General features: G+C 38.0%; 2 protein-coding genes across 8 annotated transcripts in view; one reads left to right on the top strand and one right to left on the bottom strand.

Annotated features, from left to right (window-relative positions):
• The window catches only part of ADK (adenosine kinase), a 508,591-nt gene extending 504,227 nt beyond the window's left edge, over nt 1–4,364 (bottom strand). For all 5 annotated transcript variants that reach the window (XR_009053638.1, XM_057734106.1, XM_057734101.1 and 2 more), the window contains exon 1: nt 4,261–4,364. Coding sequence is in view for 4 of the 5 variants with exons in the window: in XM_057734106.1 (XP_057590089.1) it covers nt 4,261–4,325 (65 nt within the window). In the remaining variant the exon portion in view is untranslated. The remainder of the gene's footprint in view (nt 1–4,260) is intronic.
• A 123-nt stretch (nt 4,365–4,487) lies between these two features.
• AP3M1 (adaptor related protein complex 3 subunit mu 1) lies at nt 4,488–25,625 on the top strand. Of its 3 annotated transcripts, none has more exons than XM_057734098.1 (9): nt 4,488–4,844; nt 13,604–13,879; nt 14,580–14,751; nt 17,646–17,783; nt 19,140–19,225; nt 19,895–20,028; nt 20,878–21,085; nt 22,914–23,058; nt 23,529–25,625. In XM_057734098.1, the coding sequence occupies exons 2-9, from the start codon at nt 13,607–13,609 to the stop codon at nt 23,627–23,629; spliced, it is 1,257 nt and encodes a 418-aa protein (XP_057590081.1). In that variant the 5' UTR covers nt 4,488–4,844; nt 13,604–13,606; the 3' UTR covers nt 23,630–25,625. The 3 variants fall into 3 exon arrangements, with proteins under 3 accessions (XP_057590081.1, XP_057590082.1, XP_057590083.1); XM_057734099.1 differs by lacking the exon at nt 4,488–4,844 and adding an exon at nt 4,861–5,317; XM_057734100.1 differs by lacking the exon at nt 4,488–4,844 and adding an exon at nt 5,331–5,546.
• Nucleotides 25,626–27,254: the final 1,629 nt, after the last annotated feature.

The following is a 27,254-nucleotide window of genomic DNA, read 5'->3' on the forward strand; positions in this document are numbered from 1 at the left end:
GATTACTGAAACCATTACTTGGTCATCTAAAATACTTAAGACTTTTCTTCCTAGGTTTAACACACAATTTTAAAACACAGAGTCCTTAGTGAGAGGTAAAAGACAGAAAGAAAGACTAAAAGAAGTCCATGGAAGTGAAATGGTTAGGAGGAAATAATTTGAGAAAAGCTCAACATTTGCTGATTGGAGAAGTGCAGTTTGTTTCCTTTTTAATAGAGATTAAAATTATATATAATTTATATAAAATTAAAAGTCATAACACAGAACAATGTGTAATTGCTAATGTCAGAGAGAGTTACAATGGGGGCTCTTCAGATTCAACTCTTCCTAACATCGACTTCAGAGCTTACAAACATTTGCTATGATGAATAAGTAGAGCTACTCCTGAAGAAGACTAGGCAGAACTTAAGACTGGAGCTGGAGAGACTGGTTAGGAAGCCAACACAAAGTCTAAGCAAAATAAAGTCTAAACTTGAGCTGTGGCAGCAGGGATGGAAAAGAAAAGGAGTTTATCAGACATAACTGAAAAAGAAAAGACCAACTTTGATAACCATATGCAGAGGGAAAATGAATCAAGTATCGATATTCCAAACTTTGGAGTAAGAGAAGTTAATGGTGCCATTAACAGATGTAGGGACCATGGAAGAAGGTGCAGATTTAGGACAGCAAATGGATTTAGTTTGATATATATGACTTTGAAGTGTCAGCAAGACACTCAGAAGGAGATAATCAGCAGGCAGTTAAAATTAGGGTCTGAGAGCTGAAGGATATAGAGATAAAAAGATCACACATGTGAAAGTGTTCAGTACAAAGCCTGGACCACCTACCCCCCCCCCCCCCCAGACGCACCTTCTGCTTCAGTCAGACCAAACAAATGTAGTTCCCCAACAGAGACAGCTCGCTCCCATTTCTACCTCCAAACGAACTTTTCTGTAAAGCCAGATACCCTACTTCATATCTGGTTAGCTCTCTGTCATCTTTCAGAATGCACAGGTATCATTTTCTCAAACTCTACTCATTTTCCACCAAGAGGATGGTACCCGGGTCTTAGCTCTCTCGCTATATGTACCTAATTTTTAGCACCATGCCTAAAATAGCAGGCACTTGAAAGACTGACTAAAAGAACAGACTCGGCATGTGCTCAGCAAGCCTTGGAAGGAACTCTGTCCTCTTAGAGGTGACAGCTAAAGAAATGAACTTGGATGATATTTCTAAAGGAAAGAAAAAGTTAAGTGGTCCTAAATACAGGTAATCATCATGGAACATCTTCACCTAGGGAGCAGTTCCCAAAATGCTTCTCGACTTCTTTCAGGCCTAATTACATCATCTGTAACACAAGGATCATTACCTCTACTTCACAGGTTGCTAGGAAGATTAAATGAGCCAGCACACATAAAGCACCTAGTGTAATGTCTGGCACTCGATTAATGTTCCCTTCTGTTCCCCAACCCAATGTGAAAACATGATAGAGATAGCTTATTTCTTTGCAACTTCAGTAACTGCTATACCCTAAAAAGCCTAGAAAAATAATGGACATTTGAGAAAGGGAAGCTAGATTGTCAGATACTCTCCCTGAAGCAGAGCTTTTTCCAGCCTCACACTATTGTCACTTTTGGCTGGATAATTCTTTGTTTTAGGGGGCTTCCTGTGTATTGTAGGATGCTTAGCAGCATCCTTGAAATCCACCCACTTCATGAGATTAGCTCTCCCCACCAAACATGTCTCCAGACATTGCCAAATGTCCCCTGGGGCAATATTTCCACCACTTGAGAACTACTACCCTAGAGCTAACTGAAATTCTCACAAAGCCCTAAATCCTTTTCTTGACATCTACAAGTATATATCATAAATTCATTTGTTCCCTAGTAACTGATTCTACACCTTAAATTATGTTTAAACTTTATAAGCCATTCTCTTAAAAGTTAACCAAAACTGGTAGCTAGCCCCTTAACCGTCAAGCAAGTCATCATAGATAATGCATGCAGTCTAACCACTCAGTGTATTATCACACTGAAACCCTTAAAGGCTAACTAATATAATGAAAATAGGAATAGCCGATCCCAAAATGTCTTCACACAAAATGAAAAGATTTATCCCAGTACTCAAGTGTATAATCCTAACATCATGTCTACAGGTGGTACTAACTACATATTTCATAAAATGAGTTTTAGTTTCCTAAGGACTTTTACAAGTTTTAGGTAAATACTAATGATATGTAAAATAACATTATACCTGCTTAAGAATTATTATGTATCATATACCCATATATTACAACAACATAAAAAGTTATGTGCGCTAACCACAAAACAAAAAATAGATGGGAAAGTAAACAAACAAGAGTTGAGTTAACAGTTCACTAGGGCTTTTGCACAAACTGCGTGAAGTTAATAAAGCTGAACTTGATCAAGTTACTTAACCTCGCTATACCTGTTTACTCCTTGGTAAAATGTATATAATTACAGTGTCTACCTGGTAGGGTTTTTGTGGGATTGAATGAGTTAAAATAGGTAAAAAGCTGAAACAATACATACTGAACATTATTATTTATCATTATTCTTAAGGTTGCATAGGCAGAGAGAAGCGTATCTTGGATGGTTGTATAAAAATAGACACAGTAGAGTCAAACAACAATGAACTTGCACCCAGATGCTCTGTGTTCAAACTCCAGTTCTTTAGCTAATTGTTTAATTTGAGCCTCCATATTCTCATCTGTAAGATAGGAAAGCACTTTGAAAACTGATTAGCGTAAGAGAAAATCTAAGGGCTGTATGTTTAGTAGGACAGCAGGGGAAAGTTGCAGTTGTCTTCCAATTTGGTAGAGGAAACTTTGTGAAGAAGGTGCTTTTCAAGGAAATGCTCTAATAATGGGCCAACCAAGAAAAACACGGCCTCGAGCCCAGGTAGATGTGATTCAAAAACCTTTGCTTTAGTCTATAGTTTGAAAGCTTAAAATGAAAACAGAACATCCTGAGTCGTTTAAAAACAACAAAAAACAAAAACAAGAAAACGTTTATTTTCTTCGTATAAGGTAGGCACACTAACCCTTTGACCCTTTGAAAGTAATACGAATACATTAAAGGTACTGGGAGGAATACGGTCACCATCCATTCAAAACAGACCCCCAAGTGATCTTTTTTTTTCAATTATCAATGATTTGTTCTTTCAAAGGTGAAGAAGGGTAATGTTGGAAGAAATGAGATTTGTCTTCTATAATCAGAAGTGTCCCAATAGTTTTAAATCAGTTTGAACTGCCTATTTTTATTTTTGTAATTATTATTATTATTTTATTGTAGTTGTGGCTCACAGGCTCTAAAACGCAGGCTCAGTAGTTGTGGCACACGGGCTCAGTTGCTCCGCGGCAAGCGGGATCTTCCTGGAGCAGGAATCGAACCCTTGTCCCCTGCATTGGCAGGCGGCTTTCCAACCACTGCGCCACCTAGGAAGTCTGAAATGTCTATTTTTCGACAGAAAAATCTTTGCCTTCCAAGGAACATTTCAAAATCATTGTGGAATGTGCATACTGCACTTTATACTTATTTGAAAGGAATATTTTAACCAGTAACTTTTTGTAAGTAAAAGTTGCAACACCAAATCATATGTGAAGCAAATGTTAGGTGCAGAAATATCTCCACTGCTGCCAAGAGTGCAAAGAAAAAGAGAAAAATCAACCTTTCCTAACCATTCAGGCAAATGCCACCACCGCAAAGCCTCGGAGGCAGGGTCTTGATCCTTGGTAGAGGGTCTCCAAAGGTACCAGTATTCAGTTCGATGTAAACACCAAAAGGAAGGTCGAAGTGCCCTTCCGCGACCTTTACGAAAAATCCCCAAGATTTCTCTCTTTGCCCCAGGGTAGAGCAGTCACTTGGACATTCTCCTCGACATCCCCCGGGGAAGAGGAGGTGGCCGCGACTGACTCGGCTCAGGTCGGGTCGGGTCTTCGCGGGTCGCACCAGCCCAGTGGGGGCGGGCTCCCACGTGGCGCTCTCAGCCTGCCCAAAGCCGGCTCCTCACCCCCGGCCGGCGCTCTGATTGGCCAAGGGCGGCGGAGCGTCTCCGGAGCCGGCTGCGACTCGGCCAAACTGGGCGGGCGCCGGGCAAAGGACCGCAGCCAGGCGGGCAGCTACCCGAGCAACCGGTCCCGTGCGCTGGCCCCATGCCGGCGGTGAAGATACCACCCAGCGCCTCGGTCGCGCAACCCCACGTGGTCCCTGGTTAGCGGCAGGCACCATCCCCCTCCACCCTCTGTCAGGTAGCGCTCACCTCAGCACTCGAGGCTCCTCCACCTTCAGCTTTTTGGGCTTGGGCTCCTCCTCAGCCGCTGCCATCTTCGCGCTCCCACCTCACTTAAGCGCCAGCGCTCGCCCCACCCCTTTGGCTCTCTGGCCCCGCCCCCTCGTCGCAAAACCACCTCCTTGTCGCCAAACCCCGCCCCCTCGGCTCCTCCCAATTCGTGCCTCTCCCACCACAGGCATTTGGCTCTACCTCTCGGCCTCACCCATTGGCTAGTACACAGCTCTTTCGGACACGCCAGCCCGACTGAAGGAACACCCCAGACTAGTTTAGGCGGCGGATGAGTGCCCGAGTCCAGAAGATGTGAAAGCTCCCGTTCTCCTAGACTCTGGAAGACCTAGCAGATTATATCCTAAAATTCAAAAGACGTCATTCTCCTCATTCAACGTCTTCTCGCTCATTTACTCTTTCCAATACTGTTGGCTACTTTGAAGCTGTTAGTCAGGCAATCTACCGGACATCCCAACTGTGGGGTCCTCACGGCCTCCTCAGCAGCCTCCGCCTCGGCCTGGAGAGGACCCCGCATCAAATCAGTAACGGGCACAGGAGTTGGGGTGAGTGTGAGGGGCGGGGCAGGGGGGTCTGCGGACAGGGGACATCACGGAAACTGGGAAGTAGGCTGAATAGCTCGGGCTCTGGACTCCAGCGTGGGGTGCGGGAGCGTCTCCGGTGCTGTGGGCCGGGGCCGCGCCTCCCTCCCGGCCTTCCGGTCTTTCTTGCCAGCTGGGCCGGAAGGGATCGGTGCACCTGCAGCCCAGTGCTCTCAGGCCTCAGGCTCAAGAGGTGCAGACTCACTGGACTCCCTCACCGTGCTCCAGCGCGGGAAAACGGTCTTGTCACGCACAGAGAACTGGAGTACCGACCACTCGGACCTCAGCCCCAGGTTTCTGCTGTGGAGGACAAAATCCCTGACTGACCTGAGCGGACGTCCTGTTAGAGGGTGGCGCCTGAATGAGCCTGGGGTAATAGGCTGAAGAACGTGTCTCAGTTCTTCAGAAATGAGTTGATATGAATCTAAACTGAAAAGGTGACAGTGAGTATGGAAAAGTGATGAACGATGTGGTTGGTTGGATTTGGCTTGAACCCGAAGCTGAAGCTTGATTAAGAAGTTGATACCTCTATAAAATTAAAGTCCTCACATGAGAAGGAGGAATTTTGTGGAGCTTGGAATATATCGAGTGTGAAACAGTAGTTTAGGTGGAGATGAAAGATTTTTAAAAAAATCGTGATTAGTAAGCCAAAAAGAAACTTTCCAGGTGAGAACCAAAACAGGTGAAGTTTCGTATAATTTGGGAAGAAGTATTTGTTTTGGGGAAACTTATCAATGACATGAAATGCTGCAAGGATCAAAGGAGGAAGTTGAAGTCTGAGAGTAGGTCGTTGGATTTGATGATTAGGAAGTCATTGGGTCATTTGAGAGAACTGCTTTAATAGAGGCAGTTATTGAGAGGAGAGCCTGCAAGTGTAGACTAATGCTTCTTCATTTGGAGCATGAAGCCAAAGACTGTTGGCAAGGTCCCCGAAAGGTTTGGGTTTGTTTATTTTAAAGAATACAAGGCACTTTATGTGTGGGAGTAGAAAAAAGGTAACTAATGTGTAAGATTAAAGATTTAAGAAAGAGGAGATAAGACCTGGGGAAAGAGGAAAGGGGGCGAGATCAGAATTTCAAGTGGAAGGATTAGTGTTGGAAAGAACGGAGGACACTTTCAGTTAAGACCATAGGAAAAGTGAAGGGTTGAAATGAATGAAAAATTACCCGAATACCTTAGTAGGAATGCTCTCTTGGCAGTAAGGTTAGCTTTTCTTACTGAATCTTAGGATTTTACAGTGTTTCTAAGCAGTCAACATAATAGACTATAGTCATTCCCTGCAGACTGTTTTTAAGTAGCCCAATGGTATTTCAGTTCTACATCACAAATGGTATTTGTAGAGAAAAGGAATTCACTCACTCTCAACGAATGACCTTCTCTCCTATTACACGGAGAAAATAGAAGCCATCATCTTCTTGCAACCAATATACAAATCTGCTTCCCTTCTGTTTAAAGAGGAAAATTGTCCCTTGTCCTTAGGGAAGGCAGGTCCTTTCACTTAGTTTCCCAGTGCCATCCTCTGCTACCTTCTCAGGGTCATTTTGTTTTTGTTAAGTTATTCCCTCTCTTCTGCATCATCAGCCTTTCCCCTTCTACTCACATTTTTCCTTCAGCATTAAAAAATATTCTTGCGTAACTTTATGAACAACCCCCATTTATTTTCTTGTTTTCATCTCCTTCACAGCTGTAGTTCTTGAATGTATCATCTACTCTCCTAATATCTGTTTTTCCCACTTCCTGCTATTTGTATCTCAGCCCACTGCAGTATATCTTGTTTCCATTCCACCATTCCACTGAGCTACCACTAAAACTACTTTTACTAAGATCATCAATGGCCTCTATGTGTTAAATTGTCCATTCTCATCAGGGACAAAATTTGCTTCTTGTGAGGCAAAAAAACAAAACATACTTTTTATTTATAAAGCACAGATATTTATGGTACATAAAGAGGTGTACAGAAATATTCTGTGGTATTAAAATTTTATGGAGGAGGAGTATGAATGAAGGGGGGTCTAAAAAGGCCCTTAGGATGCAATAATGAAAAGAAAGTTGAGAAACACTAAAATAACAGACATTTTCAGTTTTCCTTGTAGCTTTGCCTCTTTTTGCCATTTAGAATGTTTATGACTCCATTTTTCTGGAGACATACTAACATACTCTAGTTACTAAAAACCCTCCCCTTCTTTTTTTCTCATCCCTCTTCTGCCACATCTCAGTCTTTTTTTAGGCCCACTTGCTTGACTCACATGCTACTCAAATGTTGAAGTTCCTTCCATAGGTTCTCTTCTATTATACACATTCTCTCTTTGTACAATAGTTTTAGTCTCCTTATAGTTATAATTCCTATTAATAAAAAATCATGATTATGGTGCTTGCAAATCTATCTCCAGCTTGGCTTCTCTCTGAAGCACCAGATCTATATATGCAGTAGTCTTTTGAATATATCCATTGGGGTCAGATATATCCAGAATTGGGTCCAATTTTGTAGGACCAGGGCTAAATCCCTCATTTTCCCTCTCATCTCTACTGCCTCTTCCCCACCCCCCACACTTTTCTCAACCCTAAATGTTTCTTTTATTTTTCCATTTTGCTCCATCCCTATTGCCAACACTCTAGTCTACACCACCACATAACTCATCTCTCGGTGTCACAATATTCAGTTGTCAAATTATGCAGATTCCACAGTGCAATCTTTCTTAAAACTGTAAATTGGATTGCATGAATCCCCTGCATAAAACCATAAAAAATGACTTTACATTGCACTGAGAATAAAGTGAATCAATCTCTGCTTATCTCCTTCTCCATTCTCATCTTATCACTTCTGTCAGCCTTCTGAAGTTGCTGAATTTTTACTGGATTTCTTTGTCTTATGTTCATTCTCACCTTGAAGCCTTGTGGATTTTTATAGCACACTGTGTTTCCCCCGTCATCTTACTGTGTTAAATTGTTTGCCTTCTTTGCTGAACTCTAAATGCTGAGTTCAGCGACTCTATTTTGTTCACCTTGTATCCCCATTGCTTAATATATAAAACATTCAAAACTATTGAATGAACAATGGTCAAAATATTGGCTAAAAATTAGAATAGCTAGATTATTTTCTGGTTTCATTCTCTCACCTTCTATGCCTCCATCTGTTATATGCAGAAGGACTACATTTTCTTTTTTAGATGCTCTCTTCCAAGGATATGTTGACTGTTGTAATTGCATTGCTTGTAAATCATGAGGGTGAGTGTGATCAACATTCAGTAAAGAGGGTTTATAAAATATTGAAGCTGCAGTCAAAGCTCCGATGGAACTGCCTCTGAACAGTTTCTTAAGTGGCTTTAAAGTAAGCTGGGAAAATTCTGTTTTCTGACTCAGAAGTCACTAGGAACAAAAAGATAGTTGTGGTGGTAGCTTTTCCAGAAGGTTTATTAAAATAATGAAAGAAGTAACTGCAGCTACTCAAAGGATAAGTAGCTAAAGAAACAACCTAATTTACACTCTGCATGTGGTACTTGTTTTTTGCATTAGGCCCTTGGTCTTAATATGGATAGAAGAAATAAGCTCTCTTTTCCTGTAATAGAAGGTTAAGATGGGTTTTTAAAGCTAAGCACTGTTGAAAGCTACAAGTGCTATACTTTCATCTCAGGACTAAGGACAACAGCAATAAATCCAGATGGCGGTTTAACTTACTCTATTCTTCTGAGACCTGAACTACTGCCAATGAAAACAACTTTGGTGGAAACTTTTCCTGGAAAGAATTTTTCACCAGCTTAAGAGGATGAGTAGGAATCTGGCCCCTCAAATAAAGAAACTACAGTCGTTTGCTTCAAGAACAAGCTGCTTTTTTAGAATATATCGTGGCAATGGAGTACCACAGATCCATGTGAACAATACTTTCTTTAGGATGGATAGTTTAAAAAGATAGCCTATGTCAGCCCTCTTAATTATAATTTCTACTCTAAATAATTTATTAGAATATATTTTGGTTTCTAACTAAACAAGAAGCATATCCTTCAACTCTTCCTCTTAAATTATAAGCTCAAACAGCACATCTGCTGCACAGTCCAATATGATAATCACTAGGTCTGTGTAGTTATTTAAATTAATTAAAATTAAAACTTCAATTGTATTAGCCACATTTCAAGTGCTCACATGTGACAGTGGCTGCTATCTCGGACAGCACAGGTAGAGGACATGTCCATCATTGCAGGAAATCCTGCTGGACACTGCTGCATTAGAGTGTGTTCCTGATAATTAGTTTCTAAGAGGCAGGTAAGAATAGGAGCTCAAGATTCAACTGGGTCTGCATTTGAATCCTAGCTCTGATACTTATTGTATAATCTTAGATAATTGACTTATCAGTTCCAAGACTTCATTGTCTTATCTGTAAAATGCGGATAAGAATAGTATTTATGGCATAATATAAGTAAAGTGGCTAGGATAGTGTCTGGCCCACAGTAAGTACTCAGTTTTAGATACTATGAATTCATTTATCTTTAATGAATAAAACGCTTTGAATGATGCTGAAAATTAATTATTGCAAAGGATGCCATATTCCATAGATGGCTCACCTGAAGTGCTCAAATCTGGATCTTATTGAGTTGATTACAATGTTCCACTTTAAGTCGTACTTTATATTTCAGATGAAAATTTTATTCCACAAAAGGCATCATATTACAAATTGTTTCAGATCTTATTGCTGGATACTCCTGTTCCATTTTTTAAAAGTGTATCAGAGAACAGAGCTAATAGTTAAAAGTCATTAGGTTCTGAGTAGCAAGTCTCTGTATTCCATTGGCACTATTTTAACACTCAAATAGAAACTGACACAAAGCAAACCTGTTAAACAAAGCATCGGACTAGATAAAGTGGAAAACTTTAGCAGGCTCCAGATATTAATCTGGAAAAATTTAGTAGGTCCAGAGCCTGAGGTGTCAGGATTTATTGCTGCCAACTCAGGTTGATGACTTGGCTAAATAAAGATGCCTTTGAACAAAGAAACATTTTCTTTTTATAATAAACAGGAAGCCTAAACTATCAGTATTAACAGCATCTGTACTTTATTAATACAATAATTACTAAAACACATCTTAGTAATTAGTATTATTTACTTAACAACTACTGAACATGCACTAAATGGGAAGAAAAATCATCACCAGATAGTTTTTAAATGTCAACTGCTTTCATTAAGTAAATGACTTCCTCTAAAAAGAGCTGGTCAGGTTGATGTCTTTGTTTTCTGTGTCAATAGAATTGAATGGATTGATTCTGGAAACTCTTCCTTTCCTCTTTGGAATTTATCTTCATGCATAGAAATTATTATATTCATAGATTTTATAGTCTTTGTCCTTAGGCTACATTTATCATTCAGCACTGTAATTTTGAATGAATGGACCACTAAACTAAACAACTGATACTGATGTTATCTGTATAAAAGAAAGGAGTAAGTTAAGGTAATTATATATTTGTCCACTGTCTCCCATATTACAAGGACAATAAACTCTTTATTTGAAGCACAACTAACACTCAGAAAAGTATACAAGCCAAAACATAAAGTCCAATGAATTATCACAAACTGAACACAACTTGTAACCACCATCTAGATCAAGAAATAAAATATTATCTTCACCTTAGAGGACCAACCCTGTGCCTCTCTCAGTCACCACCACCACTTCCTTCATAAAAGAAACCATTTGATTTCTCTCAAACTATAGATTAGTTTTGTCTGTTCTAGAACTTCATATAAATAGAATCATACTGTATGTATCCTTCTCTGTCTGGCTTTGTTCAGTATTGTGTTTGTAAGATTCATTCATATTTGTTTCATGTAGATTAGTTTATCCATTTTCATTGCTGTGTATTTCACTTTGATAATACACTAGTTGATTTTCCCATTGTACTATTAATAAATAATAATAGGGGCTTCCTAGGTGGCGCAGTGGTTAAGAATCCGCCTGCCAATGCAGAGGACATGGGTTCGATCCCTGCTCCAGGAAGATCCCACACGCCACGGAGCAACTAAGCCCGTGTGCCAAAAAAAAAAAAAAAAAAAATAGTTTTCACTATTACAGTACGTTTTCATACATGTTTTTTGTGCACATTTCTGTTAATCCACCTGGGAGTGGATTTGTGTGTTGCAAAGTATTACAGAGTACTTTTTTGTTAGTTTATATTGAAACTAACCATTTTTTATACAAAAAACTAGTAAACTGCACAGTTTTCTAAAAATGTGAAGTTTAGTGGTTTTTAGTATATTCACAAAATTGTGCAACCATCATCTCTAATTCCAGAAGATTTTTATCACCTCAAAAAGAAATACAAAAACCAGTAACTCCCCATTCTTCCCCCTCTACCCAGCCCCTGGCAACCACTAATTTACTTTCTATCTCTGTGGATTTGCCTATTCTAGACATTTCATACAAATGGAATCGTACAATATGTGATCTTTTGTATGGTTTCTTTCACTTAGCATAACGTTTTAAAGGTTCATCCCGTTGTAGCAGGTACTGGTACTTCATTCCTTTTTATGGCTGAATAACATTTCATTTTGGATATTTATTATTTATCCATTCATTGGTTGATGAATCTATTCATCAGTTGATAGACATTGGATTGTTTCCACTTTTGGGCTATTATAAATAATGTTGCTAAGAACATTTGTGTACAGGTTTTTGTTTGGACGTATGTTTCCAGTTCTCTTGGGTATACACCTAGGAGTAGAATTGTTGGGTCCTTTGGTAACTCTGTCTTTAACTTTTTGAAGAACTCAAAACTGTTTTCCAGACAGCTGCACCATTTTACATTCCTACCAGTGATGTATGAGGGTTCCAGTTTCTCCACAAAGTTGTCAACACTTATTATTGTCTGCCTTTTGATTTGATTATATATAGCCTGGAGAATATGAAATGTTATCTCACTGTGACTTTAATTCATATTTTGAAAAGATGCTGAGCATCTTCTCTAGTGCTTATTGGCCATTTGTATGTATATCTCCTTTGGAGAAACGTCTTTTCAAACTCTTTCCACATTTTTTAATCATTTATTATTCTTTTTATTACTGACTTGTAAGAGTTCTTTATGTATTCTGGATAGCAGTGCCTTGTAAGAGGCATGGTGTGCAATTATTTTCTCATTCTGAAGGTTGTGTTTTTACTTTCTTGATAATGTCTTTTGAAGCACAGAAGGTTTTAATTCTGATATGTCTGGATTATCTGGTTTTTTCCTTTGTTCCTTGTGCTTTTGATGTCATATCTTAAAAACATTTTCTAATTCAGGGTCATGAAGATTTATGCATATGTTCTTTCTAAGAGTTTTATTGTTTTAGCTCTTATATTTAGCTCTTCGATACATTTTGTGTTAATTTTTATATATGGTGTGAGGTAGCAGTCCAACTTCATTTTTTTGCATGTGGAAATACAGTTGTCCCAGTACCATTTGTAGAAAAGACAGTTTTCTCCCCAACTGAATGGTCTTAGCATTGTCAAAAATCAGTTGACCTTATATGTAAGAGTTAATTTGAGAATTCTGAATTCTATTCCATTGATCTATATGTCTATCTTTGTGCTAATACCTCATAGTATGTTACATCAAGTTTTGAGATAAGGAAGTGTGAGTTCTCCAAATTTGTCCTTCTTTTTCAAGATTGTTTTGTCTATTCTTGGTCTCTTTCATCTCCACATGAATTTCAGGATCAGCCTCTCAGTTTCCATTTTAAAAAGGTAGCTGGTATTCTAATAGGGATTGCATTGAATCTGTAGATCAATTTGGGGAGTCATGTCATCTTAGCAGTATTAAGTCTTCCAATCCATAAACATGAAAGGCCTTCCCATTTTTTTAGATCTTTTTAATTTGTTTAAGTGAAGTTCTGTAATATTCAATGTACACTTCTTTTGTTAAATTTAATCCTAAATATTTTTTTATCTTTTTGATGCCTTTGTAAATGGAACTCTTAATTTCATTTTCAGGTTATTCATTAGTAATGTGTAGAAATACAATTGATTTTTTTATGTTAATTTTATATCCTGCAACCTTGCTGAACTCATTTATTGCTCTAATTGTGTGTGTGTATGTGTGTGTGTGTGTGTGTGTGTGTGTGTGTAACCCTTAGAATTTTCTATATACCAGATAATATCATCTGGAAATAGAGATAGTTTTGCTTCTTCCCTTCCTATTTGGAAGCTTTCTGTTTCATTTTCTTGCTTAATTGCACTGACTAGAACCTCCAGTACCAGGTTGAATAGAAGTGGTAAAGATGGACATCATTGTTTGTTCTTTATATTAAGGGGAAAGCTTTTGGTCTTTAAGCATTAGATGTTAGCTATGGGATTTTCATAGATACTCTTTATCAGGTTGAGGAAGTTTCTTTCTACTCCTAGTTTAAATGTTTTTATCACAAAAGGTTGTTGGATTTTGTCAAGTGATTTTTCTGCACCTTTTGAAATGGTTGTGTTTTTTGTCTTTTATTTTATGAATATTGTGTATTATGTTGGTTGATTTTCATATGTTGAACCAACTTTGCATTCTTGAATAAATCCCACTTGGTCAGGGTTATAATCTTTTTTATATGTTGCTGGATTCAATTTGCTAGTATTTTGTTGAGGATTTTTACATCTATAGTCTTAAGTGATATTGGTCTGTAGTTTCTTGTATTGCTTTTGTCTGGTTTTGGTGTCCAGATAATACAAGCACACTTTTTTTTTTTTTTGTATATACTAAATTTAAACTTTTTCCTCCCCCAGAAAATGATCCACAGTCTATTTCTCATAAACTGTTCCGGTGACATCTTTCTTGAGAAGCACTGGAAGAGTGTTGTGAGCCAGTCTGTCTGTGATTATTTCTTTGAAGCTCAAGAGAAAGCTGCTGATGTTGAAAATGTACCACCTGTTATTTCAACACCTCATCACTACCTCATCAGTATCTACAGGGATAAGCTCTTCTTTGTCTCTGTCATACAGACTGAAGTGCCACCTCTCTTTGTAATTGAGTTCCTACATCGAGTTGCTGACACTTTTCAGGTTAGTTATTCATTAAATCTTTTGAATTTGAGTTATCCAAGTTAGTTGGAGATGGGACATGATTATATTCTGTAATTACCCAGCTCTTGATGTGTAGTCTGTTTCTCTGTCTCTCCCTCTTCTTTTCAACTAAGCATGAGTTCATAAACAGAAACCTTTTTAGTAGGTCATACAGTAGTACACATGGCTGTTCCAGTTACTGTTTTACAAGAACAAAACAATCTCATGGGCATGGAAGCATTATTTTTTTTTTATGTATTATAAATTATGTCATCAGGAAACAATAGTGCCCTCCACATAACGTTCTCTTAATGGTCCCATGGTTATTATTGGTTATGATTATTGGTTATACTTTATTTTTTTTCTTGTCTTGCTTAATACACCAATAATTTAAAACTGATCTGTATTTTTTGGAGTACTTAATCAGGGCAAATGCAGTTTATAGTTCACATTCCATTTTATCATTTCAGTGTACTTTCTGGCATAATATGTAATAGGAATTCAGTTCAATCTAAAAATATTAAGGAAATATTGAGAAATAGTATATAGAACTATAGAGGGCTTTTTCCCTCTGTTTTATATATTTTCAGCATCTTAAACAATGAATTATGCTACTGTAAGTTTACCCTTTAGAACAAAAAGTATTTAGCAAGCCTTTCTTCATGCCTTAAATTGTGCAATATTATGTACGTTTTGTTAGGATTACTTTGGTGAGTGTTCAGAGGCTGCAATTAAGGATAATGTGGTCATAGTATATGAGCTCTTGGAAGAAATGTTAGACAATGGATTTCCACTGGCTACTGAATCTAACATTTTGAAAGAATTGATTAAACCACCAACAATTCTGCGTTCTGTCGTCAACTCTATTACAGGTAAGGTGAAACACACTCTATTAGCAACTGAGCCATTAAAACTTCATAAACAATTCATTTTTGCTTATGCTCTGGAATATTATTAATGTAGTCCATTTTGGCAAGAATTATACCTAGTGGTAATGTTAAAATGAATGTATATTTCTTTTCACGAAAAGAGGCTGTCTCTTAAATGGTAAAGAACTTTTGGTTATTACTCTTTTGTTATAGGTTTTGCTACAAGACCACAAAAATATCACTGTTATTTAACACTAAATGGTAAGACTGAATAAATTATCCCAGTTAATAATAAAGAAACCAGTGTAGTGATGGCTGTTAACTATTGTGGTAATCATTTTGTAATATATACATATATGAAATCATTATGTTGTATACCTTAAACAAATACAGTGTTATATGTCAATTATATCTCAGTAAAGCTGGGGAAAAAAATAAAATTAAACAATAGCATTATAAAACTGGCATTACGCTGCATACCCACAATTACTAGAGTATAGAAAATTTAAGACTGTAGCACAGAGTACATGCTGTCGCCTCCAAGTGTTTATTTTGTACATATAGAATATGTATTAAGAGCAGATTAGTCTATTTGTGAGATTTCATGCATTGTGAGCCTTGTACTTGTATTATTTACAAACTTCTGATTTTGGTTTAATTCTTGAGTATAGCTAGAAATTAGGTACATCCAGATGACAGTATTCTTTTGAAAGTATCAAAGTCTTCTAGAGAAGGATTTTTATGAAATGTTATATGCCACTCCAGCTATAGCATCCACCATTGCAAACCCCTTTCCAAGTGCACTGACCTAAAAATTGGGGGAAGAGAGGCCTGTAAGAAAGCGATTGTTCCTTTATTCATCCTCTGTGTAAGACTGAGTGTCAGGAGAAATTTAAGGAAAGGTAAGATGGGGCTTTGCTCCTAAAACGTAAACTCTGGATGAGAAACTGGAAATAAAGAATTAAAATACATAAATAACAGTATAAGATTTTGAAAAGCAATTCCATACTTTATAGACAATGTAGTGACACTGGAGGATACACATGGTGTAATAGTAAATGAAAAAAAGGGGGTTGGAATTCCCTGGCAGTCCAGTGGTTAGGACTTTGTGCATTCACTGCTGGGGCCTGGGTTTAGTCCCTGGGCAGGAAACTAAGATCCCACAAGCTGTGTGTTGCGACCAAAAGAGAAAAAAAAAAGGTACACAACCATAAAGAGTTACTTTTAATTATACATAAATATTCCCACAAAAAAAGTTCTAAAGTTTATATCCTCTCCAGCTAAGGAACTATATATTATCTTTATTTTTTATTATACTTTCTGATTTCCAAAATGAACATGTATTTTATAGTCAGAAAAAAGATTATTGAAGTATAAAATTTTAAATATAACATGGATTATTAAGGCAATACATTATGAAGATCAAGAAAGTGGTTCAGTGGATGAAGTAATCTCTCCTGAACTATAGTGGGTGGCCCTGGGGCAGGGTCCTGGAGAATCAATAGAATTTAGGAAGAGAGGGAGGAATAAGAACATTCCTTATAGATGGAACTGTATGAGAAAAAACACACAGAGTGAAGAATCTTCAATTGTATTCACCTGTTTAAAAGAAGCAGAGCTATTTTTCAGTTGAGTAGTGAAATAAAATTAAAAAGTTAAGTTGAGGAAGCCCTTGAATACTAGGCTAAATATTTGGCTTTTATCATAAAGCCAGTGGGAAACATTTAAGGTTTTTGAACAGGAAAATTAAGTGTGTTTAGAAAAATTCTGGCAGGCAACAGGGTTGGCGATAGGAATACCAACCATAATTACACTACAAAGTTGTATGTGTAGTTTGACTGCAACTACAGTCAAACACAGGTTTTTGAAGTGCGCGAGTCTACTTAAACGCGGATGTTTTTTCGATAAATACATATTATAGTACTATACAATCTGCAGTTGGTTGAATCTGTTGGTGCAGTACCACGTGTGGATTTTCAGCTGTACAGGGATCAGCACCCCAAACCCTGCATTGTTCAAGGGTCAATTGTATATTTTAAAGTGAAATCAGAAAAAAAGTAAAATTATCAAAATAGAAAAAAATAATAAATGCACCCTGTTCTGAGGGAAATGTTTAAAGAAATATACCAAAATGTTAATGGTAGTTGTATTTTGGTAATAGGAAGATAGATTTTTTTTTTAGCTATTTTTCTGAACTTTTCACATGTTGTCGTTAAGCAGGTACTACTTTTGAAATGGAAATGGAAATTAACCAGAATTTTAAATATGTCACAGCTCAAGTGACATATTTGGACAACCAGACTTATTTTCAAATATATGTCAGTTTGCCAGGAAATTAGCCAGATTCTGAACATTAGTCTTGTTGCATATGGGTGTGCCATATGGGTGTGCCGACCTTAAAATGGGAAAAGGCCAGAATGTGTTCTTCATCCAGTTACTCCACTGAGGCCTGCTTGACAGCATTTCATGTATAATTTAAGCTGAATACCAAGTGGACTACTTATCACTCTGTATTCTCAGTGCAGACATTTTATCAGCAGAAGGTTTTGAAACAACCAGCCTCTTTTTCACCAATGGTATCAGGATGAGATTCTGTTGTTGAGCCAGTGGAATTAGGTTAGGTTACTGTTAACACACAGGAAGCAAAAGATAAGTAAATGAACTTAGCCTGGTTTGGCAAATAGACACAGGACCACATGGTCTATTTCTGTCTTCTAGAAATTTGATCACGTTGGTATGGATATGTCTCTGACAATTCTGTAAACCATCCACAACTTCAGTGGAGAAAAACCCAAACACTAAAGAAGCAGCTAACGTATTTCAGTTTCCTTCTGTTAATAGCTTTTCTGATGACCATTTTATGTGTTAGCTTTGCTTTCTGTTTTTGTGATTTCTAGGCAGTAGTAATGTTGGGGACACACTCCCCACTGGGCAGCTGTCCAACATACCATGGCGCCGAGCAGGGGTAAAGTACACCAACAATGAAGCCTATTTTGATGTCATTGAAGAAATAGATGCAATTATAGATAAATCAGGTAATTGTGTGCATATTGTCTTATCAGGGGGAAAACAGTTCATTTGTCTTAAGCTGAATAGAAAACTGAAATCTCTTGGCAGTATCATTTCAGTGGAAAGGCATTCATTTTCAAATCTGTTTATTTTGCCCAGAGGTTACATATAATTTTCATAACCACTATTTACTATGCACCATACTTTTTGCTACCATTTTATGTGCAGTCCTTCTAGTAAAGACCCCAGACTAAAGAACAGTACTGTGTTAGAATCATAACATTTTATTAAAAACATCTAGGCCAACCCTCACATTTTATACATGGGGAAACTGAGGCTTAGAAGAGTTAAGTAATCTGTTCAAGGTCACACAGCTAGTTGCTGTGTGAAAATGACTTATTGAGAGTTATAGACACTCTACAGTGAGTGCCCATTTTATTATAAAATTCCACTGTATGGAATAATAGCTGTACTGTTGAAGGATAATGGCTCCTATTTCTTAAAAGTTAACAGGTAGCTTAGTCCATTTCATTAGAAACTTGGCTAAGTTTATTTAAAACATTTTATCTTCAAAAACAAAAATGCTAATTTGAAAAGATACATGTACTCCAGCATTCACAGCAGCATTCTTTACAATTGCCAATATATGGAAGCAACCTAAGTGTTCGTCAACAGATAAATGGATAAAGAAGATGCATATATACACAATGGAATACTACTCAGCCATAAAAAAGAATGAAATTTTGCCATTTGCAGCAACATGGATGGACTTGGAGGGCATTATGCTAAGTGAAATAAGCCAGATAAAGAAAGACAAATACTATATGATATCACTTATATGTGGGAGCTAAAAAAAATACAACAAACTAATGAATTTAACAAAAAAGAAGCAGACTCACAGATATAGAGAACAAAGTAGTAGTTACCAGTGGGGGGTGGGACAGTATAGGGGTGGGAGAATGGGAGGTACAAACTATTGGGTATAAGATAGGCTCAAAAATGTATTGTACCACACAGTGAATATAGCCAATGTTTTGTAATAACTGTAAATGGAAAATAACCTTTAAAAATTGAATAAAAATTTTTTTTAATTTTAAAAATCACTGGAAAAAAAATATTTTAACTTCACATCCAGCAGTCTTACAAGGTTGACTTTATAAAGATTGGGACAGATTTGATTTTCCTTCGAATTATCATATTCCAGCCAGAGATAGGTACGGGCCATGGCACTCAGTATAGGATCCTCTGCCCACTAACCTTTTAACAGATGTGCAAAGCTTCAGTATGTCTGACACTCACGAGATATCTCCATTACTTCAGATTTAGTGATAGCTCTAGTAAAGATGCAGATTCCAGTGATGTTATCACCTTTCTTTCTTTAGGATCTACAGTCTTTGCAGAAATTCAAGGGGTCATTGATGCTTGCATTAAGCTGTCTGGAATGCCTGACCTTTCCCTTTCTTTCATGGTAAGTTTTATTCTCCTGTTTTGTAGCTCCTTGCATGTCTAATACATATGGAGTACTAAATGAAGTGATACTGAGACATGTTTGTTTTAGATTGCAAAGGATTATCTAAGAAATATTCCTAGCACAGCTTCCAAAGATGGTAGCTTACATTATAAGCTTTGCCTTTATGGAAAGGCTGAGGAGAGGTCTTTGTCTCTGAGTATGCTAACAGTAGCTTAAATGGCTGGCTGGCTTCTGCATAGCTGTGGTGCTGCTTTTACTGAATTATTATATGCTTTGTTGACATAAAAGGGCATTGATCTTTTGCATCATTTTAGATTCGGCATGATACACAACTAAGAACCAGAGCTAAGCTCTGATGCTATCTCTGCCTCTAACTTGTCCTGACCTTGAGCTCTTTGAACCTCAGTTTTCTTATCTATGAAATGGAAATGATGTCACTCACATTTTCTACTTCTTGAAGTTATTGAAATTCAAATAAAATAATATATGTAAAATATTTTCAAACTTTAAAACATTGTGAAACTATAAGGTTGTGTTGATCATAATAACAAACTCTTACAGGACTGCTTTATCTTGAGGAAGCATATTAATTTCTCATAACATCTGAATAGAGTTGCCATATTCATTATACTTTATGAATATGGTTGTCTTTTGTTTCCCTGGCAGAACCCAAGGCTTCTAGATGATGTCAGCTTCCACCCCTGCATCCGGTTCAAGCGTTGGGAATCTGAAAGAGTTTTGTCATTTATTCCACCCGATGGAAACTTCCGACTCATATCATATCGTGTCAGCTCACAAAAGTATGTTGATGCATCAGCCAGAATCTCCCATCATTATCAGTGTGCTGCGTAGAACTCAACTTTTCCCTGTTTCATTCAAGTTGGGTACTTGAATTCATCATTGCTCCCTTTAGCCACTGTCCACCAGGAGATCCAGGAAGAACTGGTGAAAATATGTGTCTAAAATAATCAGTATACTTTGAATCTTAAAAGTATAAAGTAATAGTAAATTAGACTCTACTAAAACGTATACCTGAGAGCAAGCATTTTGGGCCAAGCATAACCTGGGCAAAACCATGAACCCATGCCAGAATTCTACTGTGGTCTGTGGACATCATGCCTGATAGGAGACAGACATCTGTAGCTCTCCAGGACATCCCTCAACTAACTGGCTTAAAGTCACTCTTCTTTGCACTGAGGTTTAAATTAATGATTTAGTATCATGGGTTGTAGCTGGTTTGTCCCTTGAAAATATCAAAGTATTTTGGGTAACATCAGAACAGGAGTTAAAAGCAGAGGAATTGTTTCTTGGCTCTTACCACATAGAAACTGATTTGTTTAGTTTGTATAATTTTAAATTATCTTTCTATGGGATCGTAATTCATTTCTTTAAACTAGGGCTATTTGCCCCAATTGTTTATACTGTAAGCTTCAGATTTCTGTCTTGGTTTGTATACTTACTGCGCAGAAATTGTATAATTCCTAGCACAGTGGTACCAGAACACTGTGCTGTACTCAGCCTCCCCTGGTACACATACTGAATCTGCAGTTCTGGGGTAAGATACTCTGGACAGAGGTTTTCAGGCCACCTCTGGAGCTCACACTATTAATTGTATGTTTTTGTGGTTGTGTCTTTCTTTCTCTTTTTAGTCTAGTGGCAATACCAGTATACGTGAAACATAGCATCAGTTTTAAGGAGAACAGTTCTTGTGGTAGATTTGATATTACAATTGGACCAAAGCAGAATATGGGGAAAACTATTGAAGGAATCACAGTGACAGTTCACATGCCAAAAGTTGTGTTGAATATGAACCTGACACCAACACAAGGCAGCTATACATTTGATCCAGTTACCAAGGTACAGCCCTCTAAAATCAAGAGTGAGCAAGTGTTTATGCAATCTTTATTTTGTGATTTCGGGATGTGGGGGGACAAAGGGAAGGGTCTGATGTCTTGCTTAAAATTAAAGTTCCTAACAAAACCTAGAATGCATACTGTTCTGTGCTTCTGCCACTGGCTGCATCTGCTGCTAAGTCGATGAACAGAAAAGTGAGACACATTCTTTCTTCCTTCAGAGTCTGCCTTTACTTATCCATTGATAATCCAGAGATTCACTCACTCTTCAATGAGGAGGATGTAAAAACTTTTTAAAAAGAGAAAAGCATTATGTGGATATAATGCTGATAGATATTATAATCTATTATTGTTAAATTTTCTGTAGAAATTAAGACCTGGGACTTCCCTGGTGGCACTGTGGTTAAGAACCCGCCTGCCAATGCAGGGGACACAGGTTTGAGCCCTGGGCCAGGAAGATCCCACATGCCGCGGAGCATCTAAGCCCATGCACCACAATTACTGAGCCTGTGCTCTACAGCCCGTGAGCCACAACTGTTGCGCCTGAGTGCCACAACTACTGAAGCCCACGTGCCTAGAGCCCGTGCTCTGCAACAAGAGAAGCTACCACATTGAGAAGCCCGCACACCACAATGAAGAGTAGCACCCGCTGTCCACAACTAGAGAAAGCTTGCGTGCAGCAACAAAGACCCAGTTCAGCCAATAAATAAATAAATAAATAAAAATTAAAAAAAGAAAGAAAGTAAGACCTTTCTCTTCCTAATTTAAAAGCATTGTTTCATAATCTTTCACAGAGGATGTTGGCTAGGAAAGTGGCCTTCTCACCCTACATATATCAGTATTTGCTGCTAGCAGAGGGATTTCAGAGAAACTGTAAAAGATTATTTTTCTCTCTGCATCCTGCTTGGGTAAAGAGTATGATTCTTTTCCTCAGTAGAGCCACTGAGCTGCCTGATTAATGAAAAGGCTTTTTTTTTTAAATAAAATCATTGAATGTTAAAGATGATCTAATCAAGTCCTAAGAATTCGAAAAATCTCCCCAGAGACACACCACACACACACACACACACACACACACACACACACACACACACACACACACACACACACACACACACACACACACACACACACACACACACACACCCCCCCACACACACACACCCCTGAGAAGTGAAGGGAAAGCTCCAGACACACACACACACAGCTGAGAAGTGAAGGGAAAGCTCCAGATCCCTGGCCCTTCACTGCAGCTTCAACCATAATAGCTTCACTTTCTCATCTGTCACTGAGCTTCCTCACTAAAGATTTCATTTGAACAAACGGTTATCACTAAAAGTTTAAAAACACCAATTTAGGCCCATCTTCTCATTTTACGGAAAAATAAACTTAGCCCCAGAGAGAAGCAGTAAAGGTGGTATAATGGAAAGAACATTTGATAGCAGGTAGCCTTACGTTCAAATCCCAGCCTTGCCTCTACCTAGCTATGTGACCTTGAGCAAATCATTTGACCTCAAAGCTTTGGTTTTTCCTCTTTTGTTAAAAGAAGACAAAATTTACATCACAGGTTTCTATGAGACAGTGTATGAATAGTGCTAGGCAAAGTGCTGTATCCAAAAGCAGATGCTCAACAAGCGTTGGCTCTCTACCCTCAGTCTCCATTCAGTTTTATCACAACTGGTGATAAATCTTGGTGGAAATTCCAGGTCTCTTGTTTCCAAGACACTGTGCTTTATTTTGTAAAGAAATTTATGATGTCTTTGCAGCTTGTCTTTGAACGTTTGTCTTTAATAAATAGTTCAGAATGGTTTTGTTTTTTATGTCTTTTTAAGGTACTAACGTGGGATGTGGGAAAAATCACTCCACAAAAGCTCCCCAGTCTTAAAGGGCTGGTAAATTTACAATCTGGGGCACCCAAGCCAGAAGAAAATCCAAGCCTCAACATACAGTTCAAGATCCAGCAGCTTGCTATTTCAGGTAAGGAGAAATTTGACTTGTGTTTAAGGGTAATCGAGTTTTGCTTAGGTCAGCTACTAGGAGCTTAGAAGGGTAACTGACATTCTCTCTCTACAAAGAGCAGCAGCTCCAGTATGCCTTTCACTCTGTGCTATGGGTACAGTGATTTTGGAGAGCACCTTATTTCACACACCTTCCCTTCACCCCTACCCTCATTCAAGCACAAAGAAAGGAGTCATTCCTACTTACAGAAAGTAGAATTATCCTTAAAAGACATTACTTGTCCACATGGGAATCTGAACTAAAACCATACCCCGACAGTGCTATAATCTGTGAATGGTAGAAGGAACGTACCTTCCAGATGGTGAAAGAGAACTGGTTAATGTCACATTTACTGTGTAGTAAACTCTGTTTGCTAAATAAGCAAATATTGTATTGGTTGGTGTGAACAGTAATTTATTCCTTTCCTTACCTATTCTTTTTTGACACAGGCTTAAAAGTAAACCGCTTGGACATGTATGGGGAGAAATATAAGCCATTTAAAGGAGTCAAATATGTCACAAAAGCTGGAAAGTTCCAAGTGAGGACATGAGAAGAGGCCAGAATTCCTCAAGATATGTTTGTTTTCCAAGTGTCATTACAGTTTAATTACTTTTAGGTACCAGTTGGGTGGGAATACACATTCTAGTTAAAGCATTTGTGTCGAGCTACACACCGCTAACGAAGTTGCTTAGTAATCAGTGTAGGGTTCTTAAGGAGCTTTAAGCTCAGGAAACTTCTGAATGATTTAGCTTATTTGTACCTTGTCACTTAGGAAGATTTTAGAGGTGATTTCCTCCATAGGGAGGCACCAGCTGGAGCCTGCACATTTTAACAGTCAAGGCAAAAGTCTACAGTGATAACCTCTCTCCTAAAATAAGTGAACTGGTCTCAGCCAGCAGGAGCTGTCTTAGTCTATAATGTGATGTATCGAGTGCGCCAAATGTCACAGTTGATGGTAGCCATCCCAAATCATCTGTCCCAACAGAGGAAAAATTCCTCCCACCCCAAGAAGTTTACAGAAAACTGCCTCTTCAAGTGTTTGCCTTATTCAGCTTTTCACTTGTGCCATTAAGCAAGCACTGTAGCAAAAGCCACTCCACATGGCCCTGGCAGGGAGCACCGCTGCTCCATGCGTCATTCTCACTGTACTTGGTATTGTATTTTTTATAAATAAGATTTTTATGTAAAGCTCAGATTTTGATTTACAGGGACCTTGCTGCAGTAAGTACCATCTCAGATTTGTGCTACTTGGTTCAGCTGTTAGCACAGTAAAAATCATTTGTATCAAAGGGGCGAATGCTTTAAGGTAATAAATGGGAACACTACTTCTGCTTTCAGGAAGTTATTGCAAGCACAAGCATTTGAGATTTTAAGCAAATTAATATAGTAAAAGAAACAAGTGAACCTTTGCCGTCTTCATGTTTTATAAAGCTTATCCAACACCACTTCAAACCAGTTAGCCTAAAGGCCTCAAGCCCTAGTTCAGCTAAAGGAAGACAATGTGCCTGCCTCACTATTTTCAATCTTTTTTTTTCTCTTAATCTTTTATCTTTTTTTGTTGTTGTTCTTAAGGGTTTCAACTTGCCTATGTTCCTTGTCTTCAGGGGAACTCCCTTTTCATATTGTGTGCTTCTGAAGGATATAGGCAGTAGATTCCTTCCTGAAACTATTATTGTAATTATCACTGGAGTACTTAAATGTCTCTACTGTATTAACAAAGTTCATGAAAGTACATTACAATGAGGCAGAAACAAAATCCTCAGTAACTTTGATAAACCTGTATTGATCTTCATGGTTGGCAGGTCAGTCCACAGTTATCATTTGATTGACTTAGAAGTCCTTGCCCAGTTATTTTGCTTCATTAGACGTGAAGAATGGAGAAAGTTAAGAAAGAAGTACTTGTTCTTGCTATTAGTGTTCTCCTTGTGACTCCATTCTTTTCGTTCTTCTCAACTTATAACTCCCTTTCCCTTATCATGCTAACAATAACCCTTAACACTCATCCCATTCTGCTGTCCAAGGGCCAGTGGTTGGTGCTGGGACAGGGAGCCCACTGTACAGCAGCATTCTTACCTTTGCCTGTCTAGGGCACCAAACTTGCCTTTCATCTAGTAGAAAAGATCACTTTTTGCAACTTTGCAATTTCTAGGGTAACCGATATCAGCTTGGCAGCTAAAATTAAGATGTTGCCAAATATTTATTCCCTTTGCCTAAGGTTCATTATCCAGTTCAATTGCTTTTCATTTTAATGTCTTCCTCTTCAGAGTTCATACCTCAAAAGAGAGCAATCAATACATTTGCTTTTCTTTCTGAAAAATCCCTAATCTCAACCATCTGTATATGGACTAATTTTCTCTCTGTGCTGTCTTCTCATATACAAGCAGATTGTATGCCAAGAGTCCCTTGCCTCTAGCTATTTCTGCTAAAATTTCCAAGTAGACTGTCCCCTTTTACAATTAAATTATTGTATTTATTAATTTGATTGAATCCAGTAAGTCCTTTCTCTAGCTCTGGCTACACTGTCAATAAAAAGATGAAAGCAACGAGCTGATTTTTGAGCTTGACTGTTCATTGAGCTTTCTCAGATGGGCATGCCTCAGTGTTAGAACAGGCTGAACATGGTCACATTTTACTCTGCATCATCACACAAGGTGTGAGGGTTGCTGCAAAGCACTTCCCAGTGCTCCTCTCGACCTCATTGTGTTAACAGCCCTGTATACTCTCTCTAAATAAGCATCACCCTTCTAACCCACAGACTGAACTATAAGTGATCAAAGCTACTCTCCCTACCACCACCTATTAATAACAAAGATCCATGAATACTTAGCAATATTGAAATATTTTTCAAGCATAGAATTCCAGATTATTGCAGAATAGCCTCATTCTCTAAATTCTTAAAGGAGTATAACCCAAAAGCTCATATTCTGCATAAAGGGGGTCACCATCATTTTATTCAAATGGAGTTCATGTGATGGGTTCATTCCTTAAGTGCTGCTACAGAATAACTCTTGGAAGATACTGCTTCTGGTGTCTTTAGAGTCATCTGATTTGAGAAAAACTATATTGCAGCAGAAAGGCAGCACCAGTGAACATATGGTAAGTAGCAAAAATGAGACCATGAATACTGTGTTCAGATATTGCTGAGCTAATTCAGAAGTCTTGGACATTTCCCTTTAACTCAAACAGCTAGAATCTGCCTCTCTAGTCAGCAGCTTTTCTAAGTTAAAGCAGTGATAAATGTAGTCAGCAGTACTATCCCCCTTTAATGATATTTACCACTTTCAGATCTAGAGAATCAGGCAAAAATAGTGATGTCCCAGCTCTACTTCAAGAACCTGTTCCTACTCTGAGAGCTTCCTCAAGCAAGAAGAGGAATATATCCCCAAAAGCTAGCTCTGCCTAATAGCCCTGGTGGATCCCTGACAACCCTGTTGTTCTGTATTGGGCTTTGGAATATGAAATATAGACCTGCAATATTCCTGCAACACATGTAATAGCTTTAGCTTCTTGGGGGTTGGGATGGCCTCCCTATAGAGCTAGAATCTTCTAAGACAGACTGCTTCAACCAGGGGATGATCTGTATCATCTGGCTGCTTTCCTCTTATTGTTAACCTTTGTCACTTCTCCTCCTTCTAGTGTATAATCCCCAAAGTTGTCCTTGTTAAGTAAATATATTACCCCTGGTTTCTACTTTGTACAATATTTGGGTTAAATAAAAATCTTTAGTTTCTGCATTTTGAGGATTAGCTTCACTCGCTATTCTTCAAAACAAAGGAGAAACCTGATCTAAAAGTTCTTGCTGAAATAACATACCCATCATTTAAAGCATTATTTATATAAATGTACTTTATTGTTTTAAACAGAAGAGGCAGAAAATATTTGCATATAACAAATCCTAGCTTATAAATGTAGTTTTTTAGTGGTGATGTCTCTAATCAACATTCGGGGGGGGGGGGGGTTAATTTGCTTCACTGTGTCTTGAGCACTGATATTAGAGAAAAGCACACTGGCATAAAGTATAAACCAGTGTCTCAAAACACTGGAAGAACTTGGAGAGCAAACATGATTTTTCTTATTTCCTCTAAGTAGTTTTTTGTAAAACAAAAAGTGATCTTTGGCATAGATTCATACTTTAAAGGCATTAATATTGCATTTATATCAGGTAAGCAACTATA

Source organism: Hippopotamus amphibius, chromosome 5 (assembly GCF_030028045.1).
Source record: "Hippopotamus amphibius kiboko isolate mHipAmp2 chromosome 5, mHipAmp2.hap2, whole genome shotgun sequence".
In the NCBI taxonomy this organism is placed as follows: domain Eukaryota; kingdom Metazoa; phylum Chordata; class Mammalia; order Artiodactyla; family Hippopotamidae; genus Hippopotamus; species Hippopotamus amphibius.